Here is a 26,891-nt window from a genome sequence, read left to right as displayed (position 1 = left end):
CATGTTGCCGAAGTCAATCCCCTGATTGTTTAATAATCCACAATTTGCATACACGGATGGAACCCGATTACGCTTCACAGTGAAAAGTGTACCGTACCCACGCAAAGCCCGAACTGGGCTTCTGTCAAATTACCCTCGAATTAGATCAATTCGGCTAATTAAAAATAGCATTGCCACATTAGGGGGCATTCCGGCAATCCAATCGCCGAAACATTTAATCGAAAAGCTTTTTCCATCTACGTGGCTTGAATTTGTTAATTCATTTATCGCACACTCCGTGGCAGGTACAGAATTTCTTTTCTTTTGGTTGCCGCCCTTTGGGTGCGCACCATCGTTCCGCCCTTTTGGAGTCTTAATTACGGAAATGCATTCAATAATTCGTAGTTTTTATGCAGCTGTCCTTTGCCACTCGAATACTCTTAATCACATTTCTTGTGCCCCATCCACCTGGGGGCGGCTCCAAATGCGTTTCAATTACTTAGGATAATTAAAAGTCCTACATTTCCCAGCAAAATGGGCAGGTGAATGGACAAGGATAATGAATAAATGGCAAAAAAGGGACAAAACTGCACCCATCGTATGATGACAGATGATGATTGTCTTCAAGGGACAATAAACAACAACTCACTTTGCGTCCGCATTATGTCAACGTTACTTCATATCCTGCGAGCACTCGTCCTCGTAATCTGCAAGAGAGAGTCCACATGGATGTGTGGAACACTGACAGTGGGAAAAGAGGTGCTGATTGAATGACGCTGCCGCTGCCGCTGCCACTGCCACTGCCAGGGCGGATTAATAACCTCATCGTCCACGTCCATTGGAGCCCCATTAGAGTCCGGGGAGCTTATACTATTATCGCGAGAAGGCCAAGAAAAGCGAATTTCACAAATAAATCTTGCTCCGCTTCAAGAAAATATTCCATTGCAATTTTTTCATTACTTCTCTTAGGTCCTCCTGCTCGTGGAGTACCCTGGGATAGGGGCATATTGGTTTCGGGCATATGCTTCAGACAACTCCCACGCCCAGACCTATAAGAACCGTTAAGATCAGATCTCCACCTCATATAGGATGTAATTATCAACAAAAAGAGATAGATGACTATATCCTGGAGCTCTCATAGGAACGATATCGATCGGCAAGGGTACCTGCAGGTTCGACTCCAAGGATACCCCACCTTTTCTGTTGTTGTTCGCTTGCAGCATAGTTTATGGAGGAGGTGGGTGTGTCGGGTGGACCAACGGATTTCCATATAAAAACAAATGGACGCAGCAGAGTTATAAATTTATTGCTTAACTTTAAAATACCACGGCCTCGGCAGCCCTCGAGACGGAAAGCGGGTAAGTCGGGGGGGAAAACGCCAGTATTTCTCGCAATTACGAGTATCCTGGAAGTGGCAGCATCCAGAAGGGACGGAGCGATGCCCTGCAGTGGAACGAAGTTTCAGAAGCGTGCCGGACGAAATGCGTTTTTCGTTGGCTGTTGAGTGTTGAGTGACTGCGAATAATTTATTAGCTGCGTGGAAAAACAACTTATGTTGAGTTCTCCACCATCTCCTGCCGATTCCTGTTGCATGCTGCATACAGGCGGGAGTCGTGGCCGTGGGGCTTGGTCAATTTTTTAACGTCGGTCACGGCCTCTGCAACAGATGCGTCCACCAGATGCATTCAATCTAAATCAAAAAAACATTCAATCGCCGTTGGAGAGTCACTGTCGTGCGGTTGGTAACTCGACTAAGCACAGTTGTGGAGCCACTGTGACATGGGCTTGTGTAAAATACATGTAACCATTGTGTAGAATAGGTGTTTAGAAAAGTAGATGTAGAGTCGAGGGCGACAGTGGGATGGAAAAGTGTTTGGCGTTCAAGAAGCGCACAGTGGGCTGGAAAAGTGAACAACAAAATACCATCCGAGGTTGAGGTTCGTTTAAGTTAAAATCTGGTATTTTTATTAATGTATAATTATTACTGGAATACGAATACGAATACGAATACGATTACATTTTACATTTCACATTTTAAAAATATGACGAGAATTGCAACAAGGGTTAAAGAATTCCTACAGACTAAGCAAAGGCATATATCCATATCCCCTCACATCATCTCCTCTCCTCTCCCATCCGGGATCCATCTGGGATGCTGCAAGTGATTAGAAATACATTTTCGTCGGTTTCGAATTAAGGATTACGATTAGAGGACGGCTGGGCGTGGTTACTCGGGGACAGGACAGGACGGGGTGGAAGGGGGACAGAGCACCGGCAGTGGAGCAGCTCGGAACGGAGCGGAGCTCTCTCACTTTGTCTTGGCGCTCCGTAAATTCGATGCGGAGAGCACGGATCGAGGCGGCGGTGGCCGATCCAGGCTGTCCATGTGGTAGCGACGCGACGGCGTCGACAGCGTCGAAGTGTCGTTCTTGCGGCCCAGGCGACTCAAGGTACTGGCACTGGTGGCTCCATTGTGCGGCGGCGGCTTACGTGGCAGTGTGGACATCTGCAATGGATAGGGGGGCATGAGATGCTGGAGAAGGAGAATCCAGGACGGGGACACTCACCCGCTTGTTCTGCTCCTGCGAGTAGTTGATCTCGTAGCCCTCGCTGATGTGCTTGGGCTTCCAGGGGGCCAGCATGGACACGGACCTGGATACGGTACGCGTCATGGGCTGGAGAGGCGGCGGCTTGACGGCTCCTGCTCCTCCCTTGCGCAGGTCCTCGCGGGACACGGAGCGACGGCGCAGGTTGTATGGCTGTGGGATGTCGCCCACTGTGGTGGCATGCAGGTAGACAACGCTTCGCTGGCTGTGAAGACTGGATTCGCCCTCGGTGCCGGAGCTCTCGGCCGGAAAGCGATCCCTGAAAAGGAGTTTGCCTTAGAGCCATTCTCTCTAGCGGTCCGAAAGGAGCCCAAGGACTCACCTGCCGTAGCCGACGTTTTCCTGGCCCAAGCTGGAGAGGAGTCCCCGACGCTCTGCACTACGTGCGGGCTTCGGTGGCCCCATCAGCGGGCGGTCCTCGAAGCGCTGGCCCCGCGGCCCCTCCGCTGCCGATCTCTCCAGCGACATGGCCCTCTGCGTGGAGCTGCGCTTGTGCCGCTCCGCCGGCTCTGGCTCCGAGCCGCTCTCCGAGATGTCATGGAGTTCGCGGGAGCGCGAGTAATGCCGCCGCTTGCGGAAGTCCACCTCGTCGCTGCCGTTGTCCAGGTGCTGCATGGAGCTGGCACGCTGCCGACTGCTGACTGCTGATTGACCCTGCGACTGCCCCGAGAGTGTGTGGCGATAGTCCCTCGAGGGCGGAGGCGGACTGCGGTCCAGATTGTAGGCACTCTGCGAGTGCTTTGACTGGCCCAGAGACGGACGGCTTCTAAGGATGGAAATAGCACATTTCGATGAGTCCTATCCAAAGGGGCACACGGAGGGCTTACCTGGGCATACTGCTGGCCTTGGAGATGGTGGGTGGATTGGAGTCCAGATCAGTGTCGCCAAAGAAGCGCAGGTTCTTGGCAGGAGCCGCCGTTGCTCCGTTCCGCTTGCTGCGCTTCAGGCTGGAGGTGTTCTCACTGTGTCCATTGACAGACACATTCAGCTAATGGAGGAGACAGCAGGGGACTAAGAGATGGTCCATCTTAGGTTATCAAAGGGGATCTCTCACCTCCTTGGGACTGCTCTTGGCCCGCCGATCCAGGGACTTGAACCAGCTCGTCTTCTCCACCTTCACCGGGGATGGCGTCGCCGTCGCCTCCTTGGTCTTCTGTGAAAGTTTCTTGGGCGGCTTATCCGCCGAACTGCGCTTCAGCAGCAGGGGACTAGCTTTGGGCGTGGACAGTCGGCGTCGCATCGAGATATCGATAGTCTGTTGGTGGGCGGGGGTTATGGGAAAGGGAAAGATATAGATGAAGGGTTTTCGGTTTAACAGGAGAGGGATTTATGTGTTGCTTTCGCTTTCGGGTCAAAGGTTTACGTCACTTGCAACAGGTTGTGGCCTATGTGGGGCAGGTGGCCTTTGCACGAGCCGCATGGCTGAGATACGAAAATAAACTTGTTTTGCCTTTTGTGAACGCGACGACTGTGAGTCGACAGTCGGCACTGTTTTTGGCCGGCCCAATGAAACTTTGGCCCACTTGCGGTTGGAACTGTATTAGGCAGGCGATAGAGAGGGAGAGAGAGGGCTGAGGCTGAGACTGAGGCCTGGCCGAGTGATTGGTTAAGGCCGCAATGGATATATTGGCTATTGGATATCGAGTAAAGGTTTCATTCCCCTTCGATTGCGACACCGATTGCCCCTAAAGTGGATTGCCACTAGAAGATCGAATGGAATGTCGCGCCCCAATCGAACCGCGATCCGCAATCCGCCATCGAAGCACCCACTAAATAATCAAATATTCAAATACTTAAATAACCCCCAGAACCCGACGCTCAACGATCGATGCTCGAATATAGTTTATGGCCAAGTTGGGGGCCCATAAATATTCAAACAGAATTATTGACACAAATTTGTTCGTGGTTTCTTTTTCGGCATGTAGAATCTTTGGGAATGAATGGCCAGGCACTTAACGATTTCTTCGGAACACTTCGGGCGGCATGTTTTTATGAGCAGGCCCCCGTGAATAATGGCAGCGCATTGTCCCAGAGATTGGGGCATGTATTTACCACCGATCGATGCCTCCGCGATCCCTTTCCATTGCGGGGTCGCTCGCACGCAAGCAGAATTTTTGACAACGGTCAGATGCCACACCTTTCCCCGTGTGCGTGTGCTTGCAGCCCGAACAATGGCGCAAGTGTGTACTCCTGCAGGATGAGGCATGCCGCACTCTTGGATTGAGGCTGATTGTGTGCTCTTTTCGGGCCGGCTTGGGGTTGGGCCGCGCCGCCCCCACACGGGACATCCGGCAGAATCGCAGAATGGCAGAACGGCAGAGCGTGCGAAAAGTGGCAACATCCTCTGGCCGCTCTTAGACTTGGCCAAGAAAAGCGCTCAAGCATTGAAAATTAGCTTGCAGCACGCAGTGGCAGCAGCAGCAGCAACAGCCGTTGCAAGTTGCATGTTGCATGTTGTGCAATATGGACAGCAAACACCTCGACAGTAGCTCAAATCGTTTTGGAATCCGAATCGGATTGGGAGTGCGGGTCTTAGCCAAGTTTCTGAGCCATTTCCCCTCCGCTCGCCTCGCTTCGACTCGATCTGTTTGTCGTTTCGCTGTCAGCTTTCTTAATTTGCGAGCAAGTGACAGACAGACAAACTGACTGAATGACAGAGTGACAGCGGCTGCGTGGGCCCTGTTTCTACTTCTACTTCTACTTCTGGCTGCCTGCCTCCCAGCACCCAGCACCCAGCACCATCTCTGGCTTTAAGCCCCACTCTTGACGCTTTTGTTCTGGCTCGAAAATTTATACGACGCCTCGTCGCCTGAATAGTTTTCGTGTTAACGTTTTCGTTTCGTTTGCAATCTCTATTTGGCCAGTTGTCGTTTATTATTTAAGCACAGTATCTGTCTGTGTCGCTGTCTCTGTCGCTGTCTCTGTCGCTGTCTCTGCCTCTCGCAGTCGAGTATTTCTTTATGGTCTTGACTGTTTTGATTAGGTGCGCTATTCCATCCGCTGCGGCAGCCCCCTCCCGTTTCCGAGGCCGAGATGTGCCTCCAAGTGGACGTGACGTCTTTTCGTCTTGGCCTGGCACCATTTTCGGCTAGGAACAAGAGCCAGATTGAAACGAGACGAGAGGCGACGCCCACCCGCCACCTGGACGCCCATTGAGGCCCCCCGACTTGAGCAGGAAGTGGACAAAGGCAAAGCAGAACAAACCCCGAGACCCATCGACGCAAGTCTTGATTAATTCGAAATTAATAATAGTCGGCCATGACCAAATGATCGTCTGGAGGGTCCCCGTACCCATGGCCCCGACCGATCTCCATGGGTGAATGAACTCTGGCTGCTCTGGTGCTCCATTTGTGGCGCCATCAATTGGGCATTAGACAACCCCAAAGGGCAAGGGGGGGCCTGGGGTACTCACCTTTGGTTCGCGTGAGGTCTCCTCGGCTAGGGCCTGATGCTCACGGTAGCGCGAACGCATCTCCTCCTCTCTGACCATATAGCGCTCCCTCTCCTTCTCCCTCTCCTTCTCCCTCTGCTTCTCCTTGTCGCGGCGACTCAAGGTGCTGCCGTTGCTGTGACCGTTGCTCAGGCGCTCCTTCTTGCCACTGGAGACGTTGCTGCCACTGCTGCGTCCGCTTCCGCCGTGACTGCCACTTCCAGCGCCGGTGAACAGCTGTTTGACCTTCTCGAAGCCCCCCAGCTTCTTGTTGCGCTTCAGCGTGCTGGAATCCTCGCGAGACTGCGTCTGCGACTGCGACTGTGACTGCGACTGGGATTGGGAGTGCTGCTCGCGTCGTCGCAGGGTGCTGGTGGCCACCGGGTACTTGTCCAGATGCGGATCGAAGTGGGAGCCATCGTCGATGGAGCGCTCCCTGTACACGTAGCTGTTCTCCCGCCGCAGACGCGCGGGGATGGCCTGTCGCTGCAGCTGGCGCTGCTGGGCGCTGTCACGGCGCTCCTTGCGCAGAAAGGACTCGCACGACCGGATGTCATCGAGGGCCGTGCGCTTGCGCCACCTGGAAAATGGGGGAAAACGGAAAACATAGAAAACAGTGGTTTTTCTCGGGCAGAGCTGACACTCACCTTGTGGTTAGATCCCCGTTGAAGGACTCCTTGCGGAAGTCATTCTCGATGCCCGAGTCGCCCTTGTCGAAGCTCCGCTGCTGCAGCTTGTCCCGCTTGAGGCTGCTCTGCCAGTGGTCCTGCGTCTGGTGCGACGAGGCCGCTGTCTGGTGCTGCTGGGCGCGCAGCTCTGGCGAGGATCGGTAGAGGTCCGTGCCGCCCGTCAGCTGCGAGTCGAGGCTCTTCGGCTCCTGCTCCAGTCTGTCCGCCGAGTTGTAGTCGCGTTCGCGCTCCCCGATCCGCTCGCGGTGCCGCGACTCCCGGATCTGTCCGTCCTTTTGCGTCTCCCGCACGTAGGTCTCCTTGACGCCGCCGTGGCCGTCATCGTAGTACTTTGTGTGGCGGTAGCGCGACGTCTTCTCCATCTTGGGCAGAGTGCCGTCCACCTGGGAGCGCTCCTGCTGTGGATACTCGCTGGACAGCTCCGGCCTCACGGCCAGGCGGTGGAAGCGCTGTTCTTCTTCTCTCTCGGGACTCAGGTAGACACGAGCCCTATCCCTCTCCCGTTCCGGCTGTGGCTCCGCTCTGTGTAGGTCCCTCTGGCGCTCCAGAGTGGCGACTCCCTCCCCGAAGCGACGGGTGAGTATGCGGGTCTCCAGCTGCGCCCTCCTGTATCCCAACTCGTCCAGATACGGCGACGGACTGACGCTGCGTATCACGGGCACAATGGGCGGCTCGGGCTCCCGCCTGGACGCGTTCGGGTACTCGTCCTCGTAGTAGACCTTGCGCGGCTCATAGCCCAGGCCCTCGTCCTCGTCGCTGAGGTTACGGGGACTGAGCTGCTGCCACGGGGAGGGCGAGTGCGAGTGGGAGTGGCTCACTCGAGGGGGGAGCGGAGCTCCACCGTTGGAGGTCGGGGAGTAGCTGCCCTGGCCCTGCTCCTGGCCGGGACTATGCTGGGATCTGTCGTTGGCCCGCGGCGGCCTGGGCGGGACATACTCCCGTTGAGGGGAGCGCATGTCCCGGCCCAGGGGTGACCGCTGGCGGGTCTCGTCCAGCGGACTGTGGTCCAGCTGGGCGTATGTGATGCCCTCATTGGGCCGGATGTAGGAGAAGCCCGGCTGGCTGATGTACGGCTGCGGAGAGAAGCGCTCCATGGACAGGCGCTTCACCAGTCCGTCCACGGTGCGTCCCTTGGTGAGGGGCAGGCGCTCGGCCGGCTGCTGGGAGCTGTGCATGTTCTCGTTGGACTTGGCCTTCAGGGTCTCGATTCGGTCGCGTATGCCCGCCGATATGGAGGCGGAGGAGGAGGAGGGTCCTCCTGGTGCAGGCGGTGGCTCCCGCTTCAGCAGAGAGCCGTCTGGTTCCACCTGGGAGCGGCTGCGGGCCAGCAGTTCGCTCAGTCCCGACTCATCCTTCTCCCGCAGGGTGACCGCGTCCGACTTGCGCCTCTCGCGCTCCCTGAAGTAATCCTTCTCGAAGAAGTCCTCCCTCTGGGCCTGCTCGATGATGGGACTGAGCTGCTGCTTGGAGGCGGAGGTGCTGGCGGCTGCTTCTGGCCTCTTGGTTACTCTGCTGCTGTCTGCGGGACTGCGCCCGCCCACATCACTCTTGCTGCGCACTAGACGCCTGGCGCCGCCGTCCTCGAAGCGCGGATCCCGCTCCAACTGGCTGACATTCGAGTCGCTCTTGCGGCTGAAGAGCCCGAAGATCGAGGGCCGTTTGCTCGCTGGCTTCTTGGTGGAGGCGTCGCTGGCACTCCTGGCCACCGGCTTGCCCTTCTTCTTGCGCGTCGGCAGCGAATGGAACCTCTGGGCGTCGCTGGCGCTCTGGCGCTTCTGTTTGTTCCTGAAGTTCGATATATTGTCACCGTTCTCGGCCTTGCTGTGGTGCCTGCCCGCCTGGGCGATGACCAGTGCTGCCTCCTTCCGAATGTCCGCTGGATCGATGTCCGGCGGCAGTTGGTGGTAGCTCTGGACCGGGCTGGATTCGTATTCGCTGGGACGCTTGCCTGTGGGGGGCAGAGAGGGAAGGGGATTAGTTCCTCGAACTAGTTGCTGGCATAGTACATGTAATGACAAATTAGCACATTAGCCAGCCGATGATGTAATATCTGAGCCACAGCCGGCAGTTGGAAGAGACAGCCGCCCGTCGCTTGGGCCACAAGTGTGAATTGGCCACAGCTGGCTGCTAAATAAGGCAACCCGTCCGGAGTCCCCCAGTCCACCAGTCCCCCGTCTGAGCCAGTCCACGTCCACAATTCAGTGCCAGAGCTGATCGCGCAGGTCTAACAATGGATCTGGCCCACGTCTGTCGGTCTCTCGGCCTCTCGGATCGGATCGGGGGCTCTGATGTGATGTGATGCGATGCGATGTGTGTGGAACGCTTACTCTGTAATCGGGCGCTGTAAGCGCTAATGGCCATTGAAGAAGTCTCTTCTTCGCAGTCCCCAGTCCCTGCTGATCTATCTGTCTGCCAGTCTGTTCTCATAAAGATTCCTCCACTTCCTCACTTTTTTTTCATAATCATTATTATTTAATACGCCGAAAACAACAGCAAAAACAACCACACAAACACACACACACACACACACACGGAGAACAAAACACGAAAAAGAAAAGAAAAACGTGCCAGAGAAGAGCAAAACTAGATTTTCTGGCCAAGATGCGTGATCTCTCTGCCCTAACAGTCAGACAGCCAAACAGTCAGACAGCCAGCCTTCTCGTTGGACCTCTGGAGATCCCAACGAGATGATGAGGGATCTCTTCGATCGCACTCTTTCGCATTTCCCCTCGACGGGGCCTGACCTTGTCTCTAGATCAACACGAGATCCGATCCCGTCTCCGGCAGTCGCCAGATCGCTGGCCGTGCTTGACCATTCACCTGCACAACCTGTCACATTTTATGGGCACCCCACAAATCGTTGCTGGAGCTGGAACCGCTCCCACATTCGCCACGATTCGTGGCAGCCAAATGGCAAAGTGACACCGATGTCTAATCGAAACTCAAACAACAATGAATAATGACAGAGAGCTGGGCGTGGCGTGTGCCAAATTGGTTTAGGCCAAATGGGATTGAAAAACTGGGCAGAGAGGAGCAAAGGGAGTTTCCATAGAATCGCAGAATGGAGAAGGAATGCTGGGGGAGTGGAAAGCCAGAGGCATTCCTGCCACTATATGTGGCAGCTCTTCATCAGCATCTCGCAACCGGCTGTCAGGCGCTATATGTGTCAAGGTGAAATGTGGCCGTGCTGCAGCGGCAGCGGCAGCGGCAGCAGCAGGGGCACCCATGATGCGATCATGATGGTTACAAGGTTTCGTTTTGTCGGGCAGCACATCGCACATCGCACATCGCTGGGGGCGTTTTCTGTTGGTTTCTTTCTTATTTTTTTTTGGGGAGTGGGGGGCAACAGGAAAACATAAATTCGCACTAAGCGACAGCATGGCCCGAGCTTGTTGCTCGCAGCAGAATCTGAATCTGAAGCTGAATTCAATGTCGGGTAACCGTAAAGTCGTTTCCCAGAGACAGACTGGCTTGCCTCTCTGCAACCTCCGCTGCCGCTGCAGTTGATTGATTACCAACTGAGAAAAGGCAAAGGCGAAGGCGCTGAAAGCCATTCATTAATCTAATCATTGATCCACTTAATGGACGCCACGCCAAGCCACGCCACGCTCCCAAGGGGCTCTATGATTTCCAAATGATCTGATCCCTGTCCAGGTCCCATTCCATTCCATTCCATTCCGTTCCATTCCCTGCGATCTCCGATCTCTGCGAACCTTTTTTTCGTTCGCCGGTGACTTGGAAAAGTTTTGCGATAAAATATCTGATCCACTTTTCCCGACTGCTCGCTCCGTGCGCCCCCGGGGGCTGTGGCAGGCTGTGTGCCATTGCTGCTTCGGTTCCGGTTTCGGCTCTTGTTGCACGTAATTTGGCTGTCGTGATAGCCAAGGTGAGCCTCCACTCAGCCGCCTGCCGCATGCCACAAAACACACTGACCAACTTCCAAAAAAAAAACACAAACCCAAACCCAAACCGAGACAAAAATCAACTGAAACTCATATAAATAATGAAATCTGCGCTTTGTGGCACGACTTTCACTTGCCACAAGGCGGTTGTATTTGTCTTTCGTGTTGGGGTGGGGGGGAGGCAAGGCCTGGTCCTGTTTGCCGATGGTTTTACCTTAGTTTAATGATACAACGCGCGGTAATTGTCTGTCGATGATGATGATGATGATGATGATACGACCTCAACTCCGCTTCATTAAGAGCAACCAAAACCACAAAGACACACAGCCCCCTCTCCACCCCATCCCATCCCCCACCCCATCCGCACCAAAAGATAGCAAAACGTTTTAGTTGGCAAAAATGCTTTATCCCCTGCTGCTGCTGGCCATGTCAGTGACAAGATAAGGTCGAGTCGAACGTCTGCTAAATGGGAATTCACCCGCATTCTGCTTTGCCCTTCCCCCTGCCCTTCTGCCCCTGCCCCTGCTACTGGTCTAGCTTTGGGATGGATCCAAGGATGGGTCCGTCCCGTGGTCTTCGTGGCATGCTAAAGATCTGCGCGTAGGCTGCCATGGGGTATTTCAATTAACCGAAGAGCGCACTTTCGATTTCGTTTAAAAAGCATCCGATGCCGATGCCGCTGACGATGCAGCTTCTGTGGCCATGGCCGTGGCCATGCTTTATCTAGCCCTGCGACAGGCCGCATTTATTTTCCGTATGAAAATAATTTAATGCTCTTCGCCGCTAATCGTCTCTGGCCCTGCACTTGGCTCTCTGTCGCGGCGGCTCCTCCACCTAATCACATCAAAAGCGGCGCCGCGTCCTTGAGTCCCTGCCCAAGTATGCAAATGGGCGTGTTGCATTGACATGATCCCTACGCCCCCCACCGCCCCTCCCCATCGATGCCGGCTCCAGTGCAGACTCCAACTGGAAACCCAATTAAAATTGCTGGCTGCCCATTCCCGTGAGGGGCAAGGGCAAGGGAACTTTCGCCCAAGAATGGACGGAGGCGAAAACAAAAGACTCTGGCGACAAACTCGTTTCACCCTCGTCGCGGGAGGGCGAGAGATAGAGAGAGCGAGAAGCTGTCAACAAAAAACAGACAAAAACAGAGTTAAAGAGCTCTAAAAATAATCTGCGACTCATTTCAATACACATTTCGATAAACAAATGACGCAATCGTCTGCAATTCCAATTCCAAGTGAGTTTTGCGTTTTCCCCTTTTATTTTTTTCTTTGTTTGTTTTTTTTGCGACAACTGAAGTTGAGAATTGATCGACAACTCCATTTACCCGAAATTTAGCCGAAACAGAAATCAAAATTCTTAATATTCCACGGGGCACACACACGCTGGGGGCACGCTATTGCCAATGCCAATCAGGCTGAGAACACCCGACTGCGTCCAGTATCAGCCACGACTGAAAGCCAAAAAGCGAGCAGCCAGCACAGTCTCCCAGTCCCCGTCGACGACGACGACGACGACGACAACGACTGCCTACGCCAATGCCATTCCGGCCAAAAGCCAACACAGAGCCAGTGCCAGAGTCAGAGCCAGAGCCAGAAAATAGTGCGAAATTTGTGGGCAGGCAAGCCAAAAGCCAACTTATTAATTAAGTCTGCTCTGAGGCAGAGCAGAGCACGCAGAGCACACAGATATAATTCGAATATAAAACAAAATGTATGCAAATGATGTATTAATAAAAAAGCATAAATGGCATTTTAATAGCAGCCTTCCCAGGCCTTCCCAAAGATGGCACGAGCAAGGCAAGAGCAGCAGACCCACACTGAAAGACCGATAGACAAACAGACTGAAACTGAGACAGAGACTGAGATACAGACAGCAAAAATAACCAGTCGACGGAGCAGTCGACTCTTTTTGACAAAGTTCGCACTCGGGAAAATCAAATGTGGAGCTGTGGAGAGTAGGAAACGTAGCAAATCTCATAATAAGTAATGACTTGCTCTTTGCCTAATTAAATTAATTAATTAAATGTGTATGATCTCATTAAAGCGCAGTCGCCACATAATAGGGGGAAATGTTGCGGCATGCCGGGGAAAGGAAAAGGTGAGAGCAGCTATTACGCAACGGTGGCAACTGTACTTGCGCCTGAAGCTTGAAGCCTGTAGGCAAACCAGAAACCGTCCTCCCAGACCACGCTTCTACTGGAGGTAACGCTGTGGACTTGTTCTCGCTTAACGCTTTTTTAATCGCCCATGAAAATTATGTCATCGACATCGACATCTCTCGGCTACCCAGATACTCGCTCAGATACATGTACACGAACACACACCTGCTGCCAGACAGAAGGTCTGTCTGTAAGGACGTCTCCCAAGATTGGCATAATTTCAAGTACGAGTAAAGGAAAGACAACAGCATTGTCCGCCTTCAAGGAAAGTGCATCGGAGAGCCACCAGCTGCTGCGACCCACGACTCGTTTTAGCCAAATTTGTCGCTTCGCAAGGTTGAAAGCTGCATAATCGAGGCTTGCCTGTTACAGCAGCAGAGCAACAGAGCAGCAGAGCATCAGAGCAGCCTCAAATTAGTCGTCTTTCAGTTTATTTCTCTCGTTTTACAGTCAACAACTTTGACTTTTGACTGCACTGTAATTTAGCCGTAAATTCACATGTTAACTTGTGTGTGGAGTGGAGTGGAGTGGAGGGGAGTGGAGTGGAGTGAAAAATGCTGCCATGTGCCCAGCGGGCGAATAATTTTCCTTCATTTTCTGCTTTGCTGCTTTGTTGCGTCAAAATTAAATCATCATTAAATCTCTGTTTTACACATAATTGCTTTAATTTGCATGCTAAAACAGCAGGGAAAGAGTGACTGAGATTCGTTTTCAAGTTGGGGATTCAATTACGCTAAGCGTTCGTGACAGATGGAGAAGGAGGGTAGGAGAAAAGGCCAAAAAAAAGGCCAGAGAAACAACTCCCATATCCATGAGCTGGCAGAGAGATCTTTCGGCAAAGAATCGCATAAAGATATATAGATATTGCCAAACAAACGAAAGGGAGAACCCAGTAACTACTGTCTTGTATGCAGAGGAGTTCCCATTGAAAGAAGGTACTTATTAAGGGTCTCTCCCCAGAGATTGGTGACCCCGAATCTCATATATTTTCCAAAAAAAAATAATATCAGAAACTCGCAACTCCAATTAAATGTCTAATTAAAACCAATTTGATCTTATTTGTGGAATGACATAACGATGGCTCTCCCTGGTGGACTGGTGACCCCGACAGAAATCACAGAATCTGAAGCAATTGAATTGCAGATTGCCTCAATCTTGTTACATTTTGGACCTCGACCTCGGCTAGCAGCAGCATTTAACTAAACAAATTCAGAAATTGCAATTAAATTCATTAACGTCAAGTCAATTAACTCGTGGGTAACCCGAAATGGCAGGCATTTAAGGCTGCGCATTGCGCATTGCGCAACGTCGAAATCTGGTCCATAACCATTTTGGTCAAAACCGACACACAGACAGACACTTTCAGCTTAGCCATAAGGACTTACGAGTATGGTTAATTAGCAATGGAAATCCATAAGGAAATGCCAGCCAGAGAGTGAGTACTCACGCGTATGGCCATTGGCAGTACTAAAATTGGGGAACAGCAGAAATACAGACAGACGGACAGACGGGAGCTGAGGTGAATGGCTGAGACTGAGGCTGGGGACTGGGGACTGGAGATCCCCCTCTCTGGCAAGTCTAAATAATTAACATTTGTGCAGGTTTTGTCATAATCAATTTTTAATTTCTCCATTCCCCCAGCCAGATCACGACGACAGTTGCCATAAATTCCATTCAGCTATGAAATAAATCCCATGTCGTTGCTGTCGCTGCTGCCAGACATAATCATAACAATAATAATATAGTCGAAGCCAGCTCCAAGGGGGGATAGGACGGACACAGATACAGATGCATTGGCTCTTGGTCTTGGTCTGTCTCTGGCTCTGGGGTCCACTGGTGTCCGTCCGATGTCCCTGAGAGATGTGCAAAATGATACTGCAGCTGACTGCTGGCTGGCTCTCTGCTCTTGCTGTAGCTGTTGCTCTCTGAGCTAGGAGTAGTTGCTGCTGTGCTGCGACTCGTAATGCCTTATAAAATATCAACTTATTTTAAATAGTTATATATGGGGGGGGAGCTCTCTACTTTGTCTCGGAGTGAGTGTCAGTACGAGTGTGTGTGCGACTGTATCTGTGTCTGTGTGATGATTATTCTCAAGGTAAACTACATTTTATTGTTGAGGCGGCTTTGTTATTATTATTATTTTTATCGCTTTTGGCATTCGTTCTGGCTTTATTCGCCCACTAGCACGAGGTTTCTTTTTGTTTTTCTTTCTTTTTTCCCCCACCACATAGAAAACCTCATGTGTTGTTCTTTTTTTTGCACAAATGAATGAAAACTTCAAGAGTTTCTCAATGTTATGCAACCGAAGATGGAAAGCCTCTGGGCCATCCATCATGACTGTGTGTTAGAACCCCTCACTGGCTGGCTAACTGACTGGCTGGCTGACCAACCAAGTAAATGAGTTGCATTCGAGTGGTGTCGGACAATGGAGGGGGGGGAGTGGCTCGAAGCTTTGTGTGGGCTGCAAGCCTCCGTCATTGATTGACCAAAATTGGGCCACACACCACACAAAAAGAATAAAGACTTAAATGCTACAAGCGGTGGGGGCTACGAAGCTGTAGATACCCTTAAAGATCTATAATAACATATTTTCACACAGAATCGTAGAAGTTTACCATATCCAACAGACTGCTAAATCTGAACAAGAACGGATCATTACTTCAGTGATTAAGCGCTTACTTATTCTCTCTGTCTCTCTCACACACTCTTTTCCTCGTGCAGTGTGCGCGCTCCGGCGGAGTAGAGCCGCGTTCCCGCTCATTCCATAAGCGAATTCTATCGTCTCGGCATAATCTGTTGAAAAGTCTAGTAGGCCACACAACACCCTTTGCTAGGGTACACAATCGAAGAGCTAGATGGTAAATTATGGGTACGTATCGTATACATGTTAGATGCCACTTTGTTAGTAATTTTTTGTGTTGTTGGATCGTTATTGATGAGTTTTCTTGTGGCTGGTTTTTTGCTTAGAGTATCATTAGAGAGAGGGGTTCGTGTTGTTGCTTGTTTGGACTCTTTTTGCTTTGTTTTGTTTTGGATGATGCGCGTGTTAGTTATTTACTATCTATTGGGGTTACGCTTTTGCGAGGGAGGTTGCTTCCTTATCAACACACACACACACACACTGACCTATCCGCTTCACATGGACGTCCCGATTGAAGCTGACGCGGGGTCCACCATTTGCTGTTGTTGCTCCAGATTGCTGTTGTTGCTGTTGTTGCATCTTAGATTAGTGGATTCTCCTCAATTTGTAGTTGTTCTCCCTCTCTCTCTCTCTCTCTCTCTCTCTCTCTCTCTCTCTCTCTCTCTGTGTCTGTTTCTCTTGATCTGTCTTTGTATTTCTCTCTCCTTTTGGGGTATCTTCTTTCTTTCGGAAGAATCGAAACCCTAAGTGAACTCTTTGTGTGACAGTCTCATCGAACTGCTTGAACTTTTCGCATTTTCCATTTAAGCAGGGCAATTTAAATGGTTTTCAGCTGCAAGAAGAAACAATTCTCAAATAGTATAAAACTCCATTCTCTTTTGTAGGGGGTTTTTCTCTGTTTTGTTTGGGTTTGTTATTTGTTTGTTATTTTGTGATTATTTTCCATCTTATTATCGTATTATCCAGCTCGAGTTAGGATCCACTCCACTTCAGTTCGCTCCTCTCGTGTTTGGTTTTAGTTTTAGCCTGGTTTTTATTTGTCTTGTGTTTGCTTTTGGGTTTTAGCTCGTTATGGATCTGTATTTATGTTTTATGTGTACTGTACACAGGCGATAGAAAGTGTTATTAAAATTGCATTTGTTAATCCATTTCGGGGTAAGATAAATAGATAAAGAGAAAGCACAGCAGCCAAAGGAAAGGGTATTACTCATATTACCCAAAGATACCCCCCACACAGTAAACCGATAGTAATATCTATTAAAAACTTGAATGTATCTTTAGTTTAGACACAGACAGTAGATCCACTGGCAATTCATTATTTCCTTTCACACTTTTCAACATTTCAATGAGTGTTGCGCATATCCGCTCCCTCCTCTGCCCTCCGCCCCCTGCAAGGGTACAAAAGTGACAGCAGTCAAATGAATAATTGCCAATTAATTCGTATTCTTATTCTGATTCTGATTCTGACTGATCCCCCAGTTTCGGGAGTGGGACCCCAATCGAATCGGCTTTTATTTATTTATTTTTATTTTTTTTATTTATATGGTTTTTGGTTCTTTTTCCCAGAGTAGCGTAGAGAGTGTTCTTGGACAATTACAAAAATAGACACACGATGAGGGTGCTCGGTGCTTGGTGCTGCATACGAGATTCAAATTCGATTTGCCATTGTCACAGCGAGGGGACCAGACCAGAGACCACAGCAGAGCGGAGAATGGAGGAATGGAGGACTCGCCAGGTGAGTTTTCCAGAGTGCTCTGTCGAGTGCTCGCCCCGAGGAGTGGAGGGAAAACTGTAGAAATATTGATTGCGATTAAGCAAACGCGATAATATTCATATTTGAATACGGAGAGCACACAAAACTCTATTTAAACAATGCACCATGCCCGAGGAGGAGCTTCGGACTCCCCCTCCCAGAGTGGATCCCCCAGAAGAACGTCCAGTTTAGACAACAGCCCCATAGACACGCACACCCACCACCCAGGCGTCGCACACATGCACGGACTGCGAAACGATCGACTCTTTGGGTTGGGCACAGCTCGGATACTCTTCTGAGACGCTCTCCGGCTGGGAGGAAACTGGTAGGACGATGAATGATTCTTCAGTCACTCCTTGCGATGGGAAGAGCATAACGAGGGAGCGCGGTAATGTGTGGAAAGTGCACGTCTATTATGGCACCTGGACAAGGGCCAGGGCCAGGGCCAGGGCCAGACCGATTCGCCTGGTCATTCACTTACTGGCTTACTTACTCGAACACGGGGAAGGAGCCAGGCCAGGCTTAGACTGTGAGGCCTTTCCGCTCTAACAAGCACAATCGCCCGGCTAGACATCAATGGGCAACATCGTCTGTCTGATCATGGCCACCGATGGACAGACACAGGGGCCAGTCTTAGGCTCAGGCTCCTCGGCCATGCCATGCCATGCCATGCCAGGCATGGGAGGTGCGGGAGGAGGGGGCTGAAACGCTGCAAGCTGCCAATAAAAATCCTTTACCATATAATTTGAGTGCGCATGCGTGCGCCCTGACTTTGATGGGAAGCTGAAGCTGGAGCTGGAGCTGTAGACTTGGCAGATGCCGATGTCTGATTCCTGATGCCGATTGCTGAGCGTTGATTGCGCCATGAACGTGATTTGTTTGTAAACACGCATTATTAAGGTGTAATAAACATAAAATTTGTATCGCTTCGCGGACCTTGGAGTCAAAATCAGAGTCAGAGTCAAAGTCAGAGAATCGGACATGGTGTTGGAGTTGGAGTTGGAGATGGAGTTGTAGCCGTGGTTTCTGCTTGGCGTTGGCTCTCGGTGGGGACACCATCGTCTTTCAATTAAACTAAAATGTCTAGACACACAATGTCTCACTCAAGTGCAATTTTATTCTAATTTTCGAGCCCGCATTTGCATTTGTGGCTAATTTCGAGCAGAATTGCCTCAAATTATACAAATTACATACATGTACGTACATGGGAATGGGAATAGGATTAGATTAGTGCGCAGAGTAAACAATTTAGCCATAAAATGTCTGCCAACACATCCCACAAAGAACAATAATCATTCTGAACTTGAACTTTAACACGGCGGTAATGATAGCAAGACCCCCAAACCAGAGACCGAACCGAACCGAACCGAACCGAACCGAACCCCAGCCCAATCCGTACTCCTCCTTCAGCACAGCACCTCCTCCAGCAAGAGCAAGGGCAACAGCAACAACACCGTGTGCCCGTGTCAAGTGAAACCAAAAGTGCGCCGCAATCCGAGGCACAGGCAAAAGCAAACAAACGTCTCGCCGGTTGCCCACTTTGCGTGTGTTCCCAGCGGTTGCCGCGGCTCTGACCTCTGGGGCTCTGGGGTTCGGGCCAGGCCAAGGGAGAACGAGCCTCTGTACACAGAGAGAAACAAACCCAAAGAGAGGGCAGTGGGCACTATATGAAGCTGGAAGTGCCACTCAATCCGCAGACACCCGAGTGCTTATTCCTTTCAACGAGAGAGTACCACAACTTTTCTCTGAGTGCCGTCCGGTCCGAGTGAGATAGACGAGTGCGGCCTTTTGGTATAGAAGTGAAAATGAAGGTGTAGTCCAATTTGTAAGTATGGCCAAGCCCTGTGGCCATTCAAAGTCCAAGTTATGCAAAGATCAGCCACAACTCCGACCACAGCTCCTGCTGGTGCGCTCCAGCTTCAGCTCCAGCTCCAGCTTCAGGTCCCTCTGGAGTTGGGAATCAATGTGGACTGGACCTTGTCTAGCGCACATTTTTCCATGCGTGCCTCGCCGAGCCTCGCCGAGCCGCTTTGTTGGTGGCGCTCGTTCGCGTCTTCGACTTTGGCAAATACTTAATTGCATTTCGATATCTATGCTCAGGCATCTGTGAGTGAATGTGAATGCCGCCGCCGCTCAATACCCCAGACAGTGGACGGTCGGACAGCCAAAGAACGCGCCGGCGCTGTCTTTGGCAAGAAGGTTCGGGATCGGGCTCGGGCTCGGGCTCGGGATTGAGTCTGGGGCCCACTTCCAATGCGAATGCGAATGCGCGAGGTCTCTGGCGAGTTGGGGCTCCAGACAGACAGAGAGAGAGAAGAGTGGCGTGCGGGGGTATTCTCAATTCTTACAACTAAATTCCCCTTGAGTCGAGCGTGCGCTTTACTAAGGAAATTAGTAATTGCTACTCCCATTTAGAGCCATCTATGCGAGTGTGTACGAACGTGTGGCATTTGTAAGATGATGACAAGACGATCACGATGACGATGACGATGACGAGTTCTCGGCTCCACTGTCGCTGTCCAGCGCCCACTCACATGCGTTCAGAGGCGTCGATCTCGGTCTCGCCCCAGGGGTCTGAGAGAGCCATAGAGTTGGCTAATGAATGGATAGAATGATGGGAATACCAAATGAAAAACGAAATTTGATTCATCTGGAGAGTGCCCCCCACCAATACCGTTGCCAGCCAATGCCAAATCTGGCCGCATTGTTTGTCATCGCTTCTGTAGTGCAGTGCCGTCGTTTTCACGCTTTGTTAGCCACCTAAACTGTGCGAGTATCTCTATCTGTGTGTCTGTGTATCTGTGTATCTGCTGGGTGCCGCTTAGAGGAAGCTTCCTTCCCTTTGTGTCGCCTCGGACTTGGACACGGTTTATTATGTGTGTTAGAAGGTTAATCTTTGTGGCATTACATGGCAACTTTTTGCACCATTCCGCCATTCCACCAAGGGTGGCCAGCAGTTGCAAGCCGTTAGCCAGATGCCGGAAAATGTGAATCAATTTCTCTCCTTCGCGCGAGTAGTTTTTGCATGATTTATGTGCTCTTCTCCGCTTGAGTCCGCCGCTGGGCCCGAAGAGATTTCACTTTTTTCAAACTCATAATTAGCGTCTGTCCAGCGTCCATCAGTGTCTCCGTGGAGTACATACAGATCCGAAGGTACGAGAGATGCCTGAAGGGGGTGTCTGGGTCTGGGTCTGGGTCTGGGTCTGGATCTGCCATTCTATCCATGTCATAGCTGCTGGCTGGGCGACTTTTAACCTGCGCGAAAATCAATTAGCCACACAAACACCGAATCTACGGACGGACAGTAGAGAGTTTACATCGATCGATCGATCAAAAGTCGAACAAGAAATCCACTTAAGATCTGGGCCTGGGAGCCCGATTGATCGCCAAACGAGATGCAAATGAAATCATGTGTAAGTAGATCTATGATCTACGTCTCGAGCTCTTTCTCGCTTAGCAGGGGAAGCCCTCCAATAGGCTGTGATAGGGTGTACGTGCACTCATCATCACGCTCCCATCTTTCTGCTCCACTCTCCGTCCGACCGCTTGTTATCGATTGAATTTATCGAAAATTGCGCGCAATTATTGAGTTGTGCAAAAGAATCCACAAAACACGAAGCGAGGCCAGGCTTTCTTGGGAAATCAATAAAAGCAGCAGCCGTCGAAAGTTTCCGGCAGCGTCTCAAGCGCGGTGGCAAAGGTCAGCAGCGCCGCGCCGCTCCGCTCCCATCCGCTCATCCCATGCCATCTCTTCTCATCCACGAAAAGAGCCAAAGAAAACGAATTTTTTGGAGGCCAGGAGGACTCCGCCTCCGCCAGCGCCTCCTCCTGCTCATCGCTCGTTGAGTGGGAAAAGGGTGACTCTGCACGCGATGCTGGCGATGCTGCCGACGGTTTTCCCTGGATACCTTCTTTGGGTCTGTGGTGCATGTCATAATCAACGGTGGTGCGGTGCATACCTTCTTCCGCCTTGCATAAGACACCACCGCCACCACCGGGAGGGAGAGTTTCACTTTTTCCATCTTTCTTTCTATTTCTGTTTTTGGTGGCCATTGTCGCTGCTGCTGCTGCTGCTGCTGCTGCTGCCGGGTAATTAATGCCAATCCGTCCGGCTAGCGGTAGCCAACAACCAATTTATGCAAATTTCAGCTAATTGATCGCCATCAGGCATCCAGCCAGCTCCAGAGATATCCAATTCGATTCAAAGGCGGATTGACAGAACAACGACTTTGCCATTCATTCACTTTCGGTGGGGATGATACTCCTCCCCCTCTGGTTCATTGATATGCAGCTCCCAAATGCTGGGGTTTCATGCCCCCAAATGTTGTTGACCGCGAATCAAACGGTCGCAAAACTCGAGTCTCGAGTGGGGAATACAAAGTACTGGCGCTTTCGACACTGCCCTTAAAAGAGTATACATTTACGTATCGCATCGGATCGTAAATATTTTTTGTGTGTGTTTTTTTTCTCATTGAGTAATGTGATGCAAAGAGTCAATGCGGTCCGTCGGGCGCTTATTACATTATGAAAGCGTTACAAATCTCTTTGAAGCTTCGAATAAGACACTTTAGATGGGGCCGCGGCCAGTACGTGATAAGGCAATGAGACTGCCGCTCCGATGACGACCCATCGTAGACCACAAATCGGGGCTCATTAACATTTCCAGCCATAATGGGTTCAGTTTGCTGTCTGCCTTCTTCTTTTTTTTTGTCGAGCATACAGATAATTTATGTGCATGTAGCAATGTCGCTTGGCCAATGATATCATGATGAACGAACGGCCCACGCCCCACGCCCCATGCACCATGGCCCAGAGCGGGACCCAGTTCTACGAAATTCGTAATTGGCTTGCCCCAAAGCGGCGAAACTATCAACCAATACATCAATTTAATGACTTCATTGAAAGCATTTTCGCCCCAAAGAAAAGAAGAACCCAAAGATTTCGAATTTCGGATTTTGGATCCATTTTATTGAACCCCGAACTTCGAAACTAAGAAGGAGAGGGAGAGGGAGAGAGAGATCTTCCAGCTTCCCAGCGTTATCGAAAACTGCCCTGAACCTTACCCGTTTCTTACCTGTTTCCCAGGGCGTCGGATTGCACCTGCGCAGCGACACTTGATATACCCCTGAAAGGTCACCCGAAAAACACAACGAACCCAAGAGTCTTACGGCCCAGACCCAGACGCAGACCCAAAAGCACACAACAAAATTAAGCCAAACGAGCGTGTCAAACGCCGTTGATTTGCTATGAATGGAGGCGGGGAAGCGGGAGGGCGGCGGGGCAGAAGTAAGTCCAATTGAGATCCAAGTACTTCCGCAGCAGCAGCTCTATGGAGTGTCGTATGCCATTTACCGTTCGATTCGATTCCCGCGCTCCCACTTCCGCCGACTAACAGAGGCCTCCCCAATGCCACTCGACGGACCCCAAGATCGGCAAATGTTTTTCCTTTTAAATGAAATGCGACCAAATCAAATAATTTGTTAACACTGCCGCTTAAGTCAACAGTTAAACAATCAGCGGACCGGACCGATCGCCGGACGATCAAGTGTCTGTCTTTCGGGCCGTTTGCGATTGCGCCATTTGACAGGCATTGATTTTATTTTGTATTTTATATTTTATATTTTGATTTTATTCAGCTTTTGTTTGGCTGTTGGCTGTTGAACCCCCATGGGCAATTAAAGCTGCACGATGCCAAAGTGAATGTGGTTCGATGAGCCAGTCCACGCACCTTCCATCAATTCATCCATCCATCCATGCTGCTGTGGTTGCTGCTGCTGTGGTTGGGTAAGGTCACCAGGGAGGACCACATCGCCGCAATGGGTGTGGAATGACAGGGAAGTGATTGGAGTTTGGTCAAAATCGAAGCGATCGAATGGGAACAGACGCAAAGGCGCCATGCGGCAGGGGACACCCATTTCGAACTATAAAATGTATGGCAAATATTACAGCGAAAGAGCCATTGAATCTGGGAGTGGGACAAACCCAAATGTACGGCAAACAAACCACTCTTAGTACTCCGTAGTTTCTGTGTGTTTTGGCTTGGCAAATAGCTGAATGCATTAGTTCCGAGAAAGAACTCTCGGGCCCGTTCGGGCGGTGCCTGGGCTTTGATCTCAGTGACTAATTGTTGGAGCCGCGTCGCAGTGGGTGTAAGTGCTAAATGCCCGACCGGACACTGACTCAAAGCAGGAAGCTACCCAGCACGAAATGAAATGAAAAATTGAATTAAAAATAAAACCGAAAGCCGAAAATCGAATTGCAGCAGTCGCCTTACAAGCACACACACACACACAAATCATCCTTGACGCAGGCACACCAAAAACGGCAGCCCAAAGACAATATCAAGATACTCGCAACACTCGTAGCCGAGGCAACGCAGCTTCCCAAAAAACGAAAATGAGACGAGCCGTAGGACTGCATACATGGCAAGGCTGTAGACCTTTTTTGGCCACATCAACAAAAGCAGCTTTTTGAGAATTTTCCATTTTTTTGTTTGCCTTGCTGTCGCTTTTTTGTTGAACAAACCGCCTGCCTTCTACCCTCCTGCCGCCTCCTGTGTGGAGGTTTCGTTTAAATTGACGTTTATTTCCAGACGATGGCGGTCGAAACTTTCGAATTTTGTTCGACTTTAATGAGGAGTCGAGTTAATTTGGCCCGGCATTTGAAGAGGCTCACAAGAAGGAGAACGAGAGCGGGGACAGCGCCCAAGCAGCAGCTCCCGAGAGTTCTGTTCTGGAAGTTGCAGCACAACAAAACGAGGTGTTTATCAAGACACCCAACACACACACACACACACACAATCAGGTATATGTACATATGTATATTCTGGTATTTTATGTACAGATACAGACAGACTTCTGACGTCATTGGCATTGGCAGTGGCATTGAAGTTCAAGGTTAGGTTGGTCAAATCTTTGGCGGCAATAAACCATCTCCCACGCATACTATACAAGATATGCATAAAATCTATATGAAAATGAATTGGAACAAGTTGAAAGAATATCAGTTTTGTGGATCCTTTCAAAACAGAAACAGCGATTGACCCCAGGGCCATCAGATCACGATCTATAGACAGATCGAGGAACCAGATTTGGGACTTCTGCAGAGCTTCGGCTTCCCTTTATCGTCTTCAATATATCGACTTTTAAATGATAAGGTTTCGGCGACTGTTTTATAATTAAGCAAAATCCACACAAATAACAAATAACTTTGAGCCTGAATTCAAATGTGCCGATTCTCTGGCCAATTACTTATGTATATTTTGCCAAAAAGCCACGAAAAAACAATAAATTTCAAACTCCTAATCGCATTAAAACCCAAACTAATGTAAATGCTAAATTTTTTGTGTCGAAATATTTGCAATGCTAATTCCCAAGAACTTGGATCGCCCAGAAAGAACATATAATACGTATATATAGAGGGCTAAGATTGAGGAATACTCGTATGTAAACGATCTCTCAAAACTTTCACTCAACATTGAAGTCATCATTGAAAAATGTTTGCTCTCTGTTCAGTGGGGAGAGACCTTCAAAATTCTATTTCTATTTCCGCCACAAACAATCGAGACGAACGCATTTCAGCGGCCTTTCAGCTCTCCATCAGAGTCGAGCTTTTATTAACATTAGAATTGGTTATTAATTTGCATCCACATTCAAAGCTCTCCACCGACTGATCGTTAAGTATATTTCATATTAATGTTTGGAGCCCAAAAAAAAAACACAAAAGAGGCGGTAGAGGGGAAACGGCGAAAGAAAGTAGACGATATTTGCGGTCGGGTCGGCTCTTCTTCATCGCGAATCTTCTTCGCCGCCGAATCGTTGAACCCCCAAATGACTTCCAATTAACCAGATCGGGCGAAAGGTTGCCCAGATCAGGCGAAACGAAATGGGTTTTCGAGTGGCTTGCGAGTGGAGTGCCAGCAAAACTTCTATGCGATCTGACTCATGGTCGTGTCTTGACTTTCGTCAGTGCGTTGGCTGTGCTGTTGCTGTTGGCTGTTAGCTCCATCCTATATATGGCCCAGAGACAGACACACTCACACACCCACCCACATGGGCAAGTGTGTAACTGGGACAGCCTCATAAAAGCTTAGATCTAAGATTTGGGATTACGAATCTGAATTATTCAAGGCAGCATAGAGTAGAATCAGAGAGCCTTAGTCTTAGCCGGATTTAGTAGGAAAGAGTTTTGCAGCTTCAGTTTGTTATCGGAGTGGAGTACAAGCATCTACTGCGTTAGAGGGTGTGTTTAGGGTTGTTCTACTGTAGTATCGCTCACTGTTCGACTCACCTCAAAACAGCATTCCGCCTATGTGTGTGTTCGTGTTGGTTTTTTTTCAGTTCAAGTAATTTGCGCAGTTCTAATTACTTATTTGTTTGTTTGGGGGCGGAGGGTGGGGGCGGGGACTTGGGGTTATTGTCGCTCTTGTCAATGGCGAGGGCGACGGCGATGATGTATCAACAACTCACTCGTTAGGTGGCACACAAATGAGTATACATGTGTTTCACTTGCCAGGTGTCGTCGCGGAGTTTTTGTTTTCGGAGTTTGCGGATGCACGTCAAATTTTAATTAGTCGATACCGAAATGGTCTTTGGCCGAAACACAATTCATCGAATAACGTTTGCACAATTTAAGCGAACATTTATCACGATTTGTATTTGTATTTGAGTTTTTGCCTCAGCTTTAGCTTTTTTGCAATGCGCACAAAATCGTCGATTTGTGTGGGTTGTTGTCGAATCGAGACTCGAGAGCGGTTGAATGGACGTGCCGATGGTCGGCTCGAATCAGTGATCGCCACCAAAAGCCAGCTTTTGGTTGTTGTGGGGGGAGTCAGGGTTTGTCGTGGAAGATGGAGTCCGGAATCCGGAATCCTCTTCAGTGGGGTGTTGGGATCTTGGCAAATGGGCGCTGGCCAGTTCGTTGTTTGCTTGTGAGCTCTGTTTACTAGGCTCGAACGCGACGCAGTTTCGTTTTGGTGGATCGGCAATGAGCGGTCGCGGTCACGTCTGAGGAGCGACTGAAGCTGGGAGCCACTACAGCCGTTGATGGGGCTCAGCACGATCTCTGGCAAAGCTCACACAAAGAGAACGGAGACCGAGAGAGCGAGAGCTTAATGAGCCGAGGGCAGGTAAACAAGTGCCGAATGTGACGAAGGTAGCAAGCAAGGTGCATAGGTGTACGTAAGGTGAGAAATTCCCCCTCACTCGGCTCAAGAGAGCCTCACCGTGTATTAATACACCTTGCTAACAAGTAGCCGGCATTTCGAAAGCCCCAACCAAAGAGAGAGAGAGAGAGATCGAGAGAGCGAACGAGAGCAAGTTTGTGTTCTAGACTCTTTCGTATGAATCGGAAACAAGGTGCGAGTACGAGTACGAGTACGAGTACTTGGGGGGAGCTTTGTGCTGGTAGTGGAAGTGGAAACAAGTGAAACCAGATCGCCCAAACATTCTTGAGATGTTTTCCTACGTGCCCAGGCAAATATGAAAATATGGTTAGAGTCGGCAGATGATATTCCAGTTTTGACTGGCTACTGTACGCTGACAAAGCAGTGACCCTAGCCCCCCACCCCCCTCGCTGCCGCGCTCCCTATTAAGGCCACACCCACTCATCAATCACTAGTCATTAAGACCCAGCACTAATTAATTCATCTTCTAGATACGACGACCATTCGGATCTGCGGAACAGGGCGCTAATCTCTGGGTAAATAAAAACCATTCTGGACATGTGT

At 50.2% G+C, this 26,891-nt stretch overlaps 1 protein-coding gene across 2 annotated transcripts; it reads right to left on the bottom strand.

Annotated features, from left to right (window-relative positions):
- Positions 1-1,917: 1,917 nt before the first annotated feature.
- LOC6592476 (serine/arginine repetitive matrix protein 1) lies at positions 1,918-25,730 on the bottom strand. 2 transcript variants are annotated; one of them, XM_026985393.1, is made up of 8 exons: positions 25,633-25,730; positions 6,663-8,652; positions 5,998-6,595; positions 3,640-3,840; positions 3,413-3,573; positions 2,908-3,351; positions 2,547-2,844; positions 1,918-2,485 (listed from the first exon to the last, which is right to left on the bottom strand). In XM_026985393.1, the coding sequence occupies exons 2-8, from the start codon at positions 7,877-7,879 to the stop codon at positions 2,288-2,290; spliced, it is 3,117 nt and encodes a 1,038-aa protein (XP_026841194.1). In that variant the 5' UTR covers positions 7,880-8,652; positions 25,633-25,730; the 3' UTR covers positions 1,918-2,287. The 2 variants fall into 2 exon arrangements, with proteins under 2 accessions (XP_026841194.1, XP_026841193.1); XM_026985392.1 differs by lacking the exon at positions 25,633-25,730 and adding an exon at positions 15,897-16,048.
- Positions 25,731-26,891: the final 1,161 nt, after the last annotated feature.

The sequence above is a fragment of the Drosophila persimilis genome, unplaced genomic scaffold (assembly GCF_003286085.1).
Source record: "Drosophila persimilis strain 14011-0111.01,24,50 unplaced genomic scaffold, DperRS2 tig00000002-arrow-pilon, whole genome shotgun sequence".
Lineage (NCBI taxonomy): Eukaryota > Metazoa > Arthropoda > Insecta > Diptera > Drosophilidae > Drosophila > Drosophila persimilis.
Note: the sequence above shows the minus strand (reverse complement) of the source record. Positions and strands in the feature narration are given on the sequence as shown.

Coding starts and splice junctions, on each gene's coding strand:
- LOC6592476 (XM_026985392.1), bottom strand. CDS start 15,990: ATGCAACAACAGCAACAACAGCAATCTGGAGCAACAACAGCAAATGGT. Junction 8,653..15,896: donor CGTCCATGTGAAGCGGATAG/GTCAGTGTGTGT, acceptor TGCCCCCCACAG/GCAAGCGTCCCAGCGAATAC. Junction 3,574..3,639: donor CCAAGAGCAGTCCCAAGGAG/GTGAGAGATCCC, acceptor CTCCTCCATTAG/CTGAATGTGTCTGTCAATGG.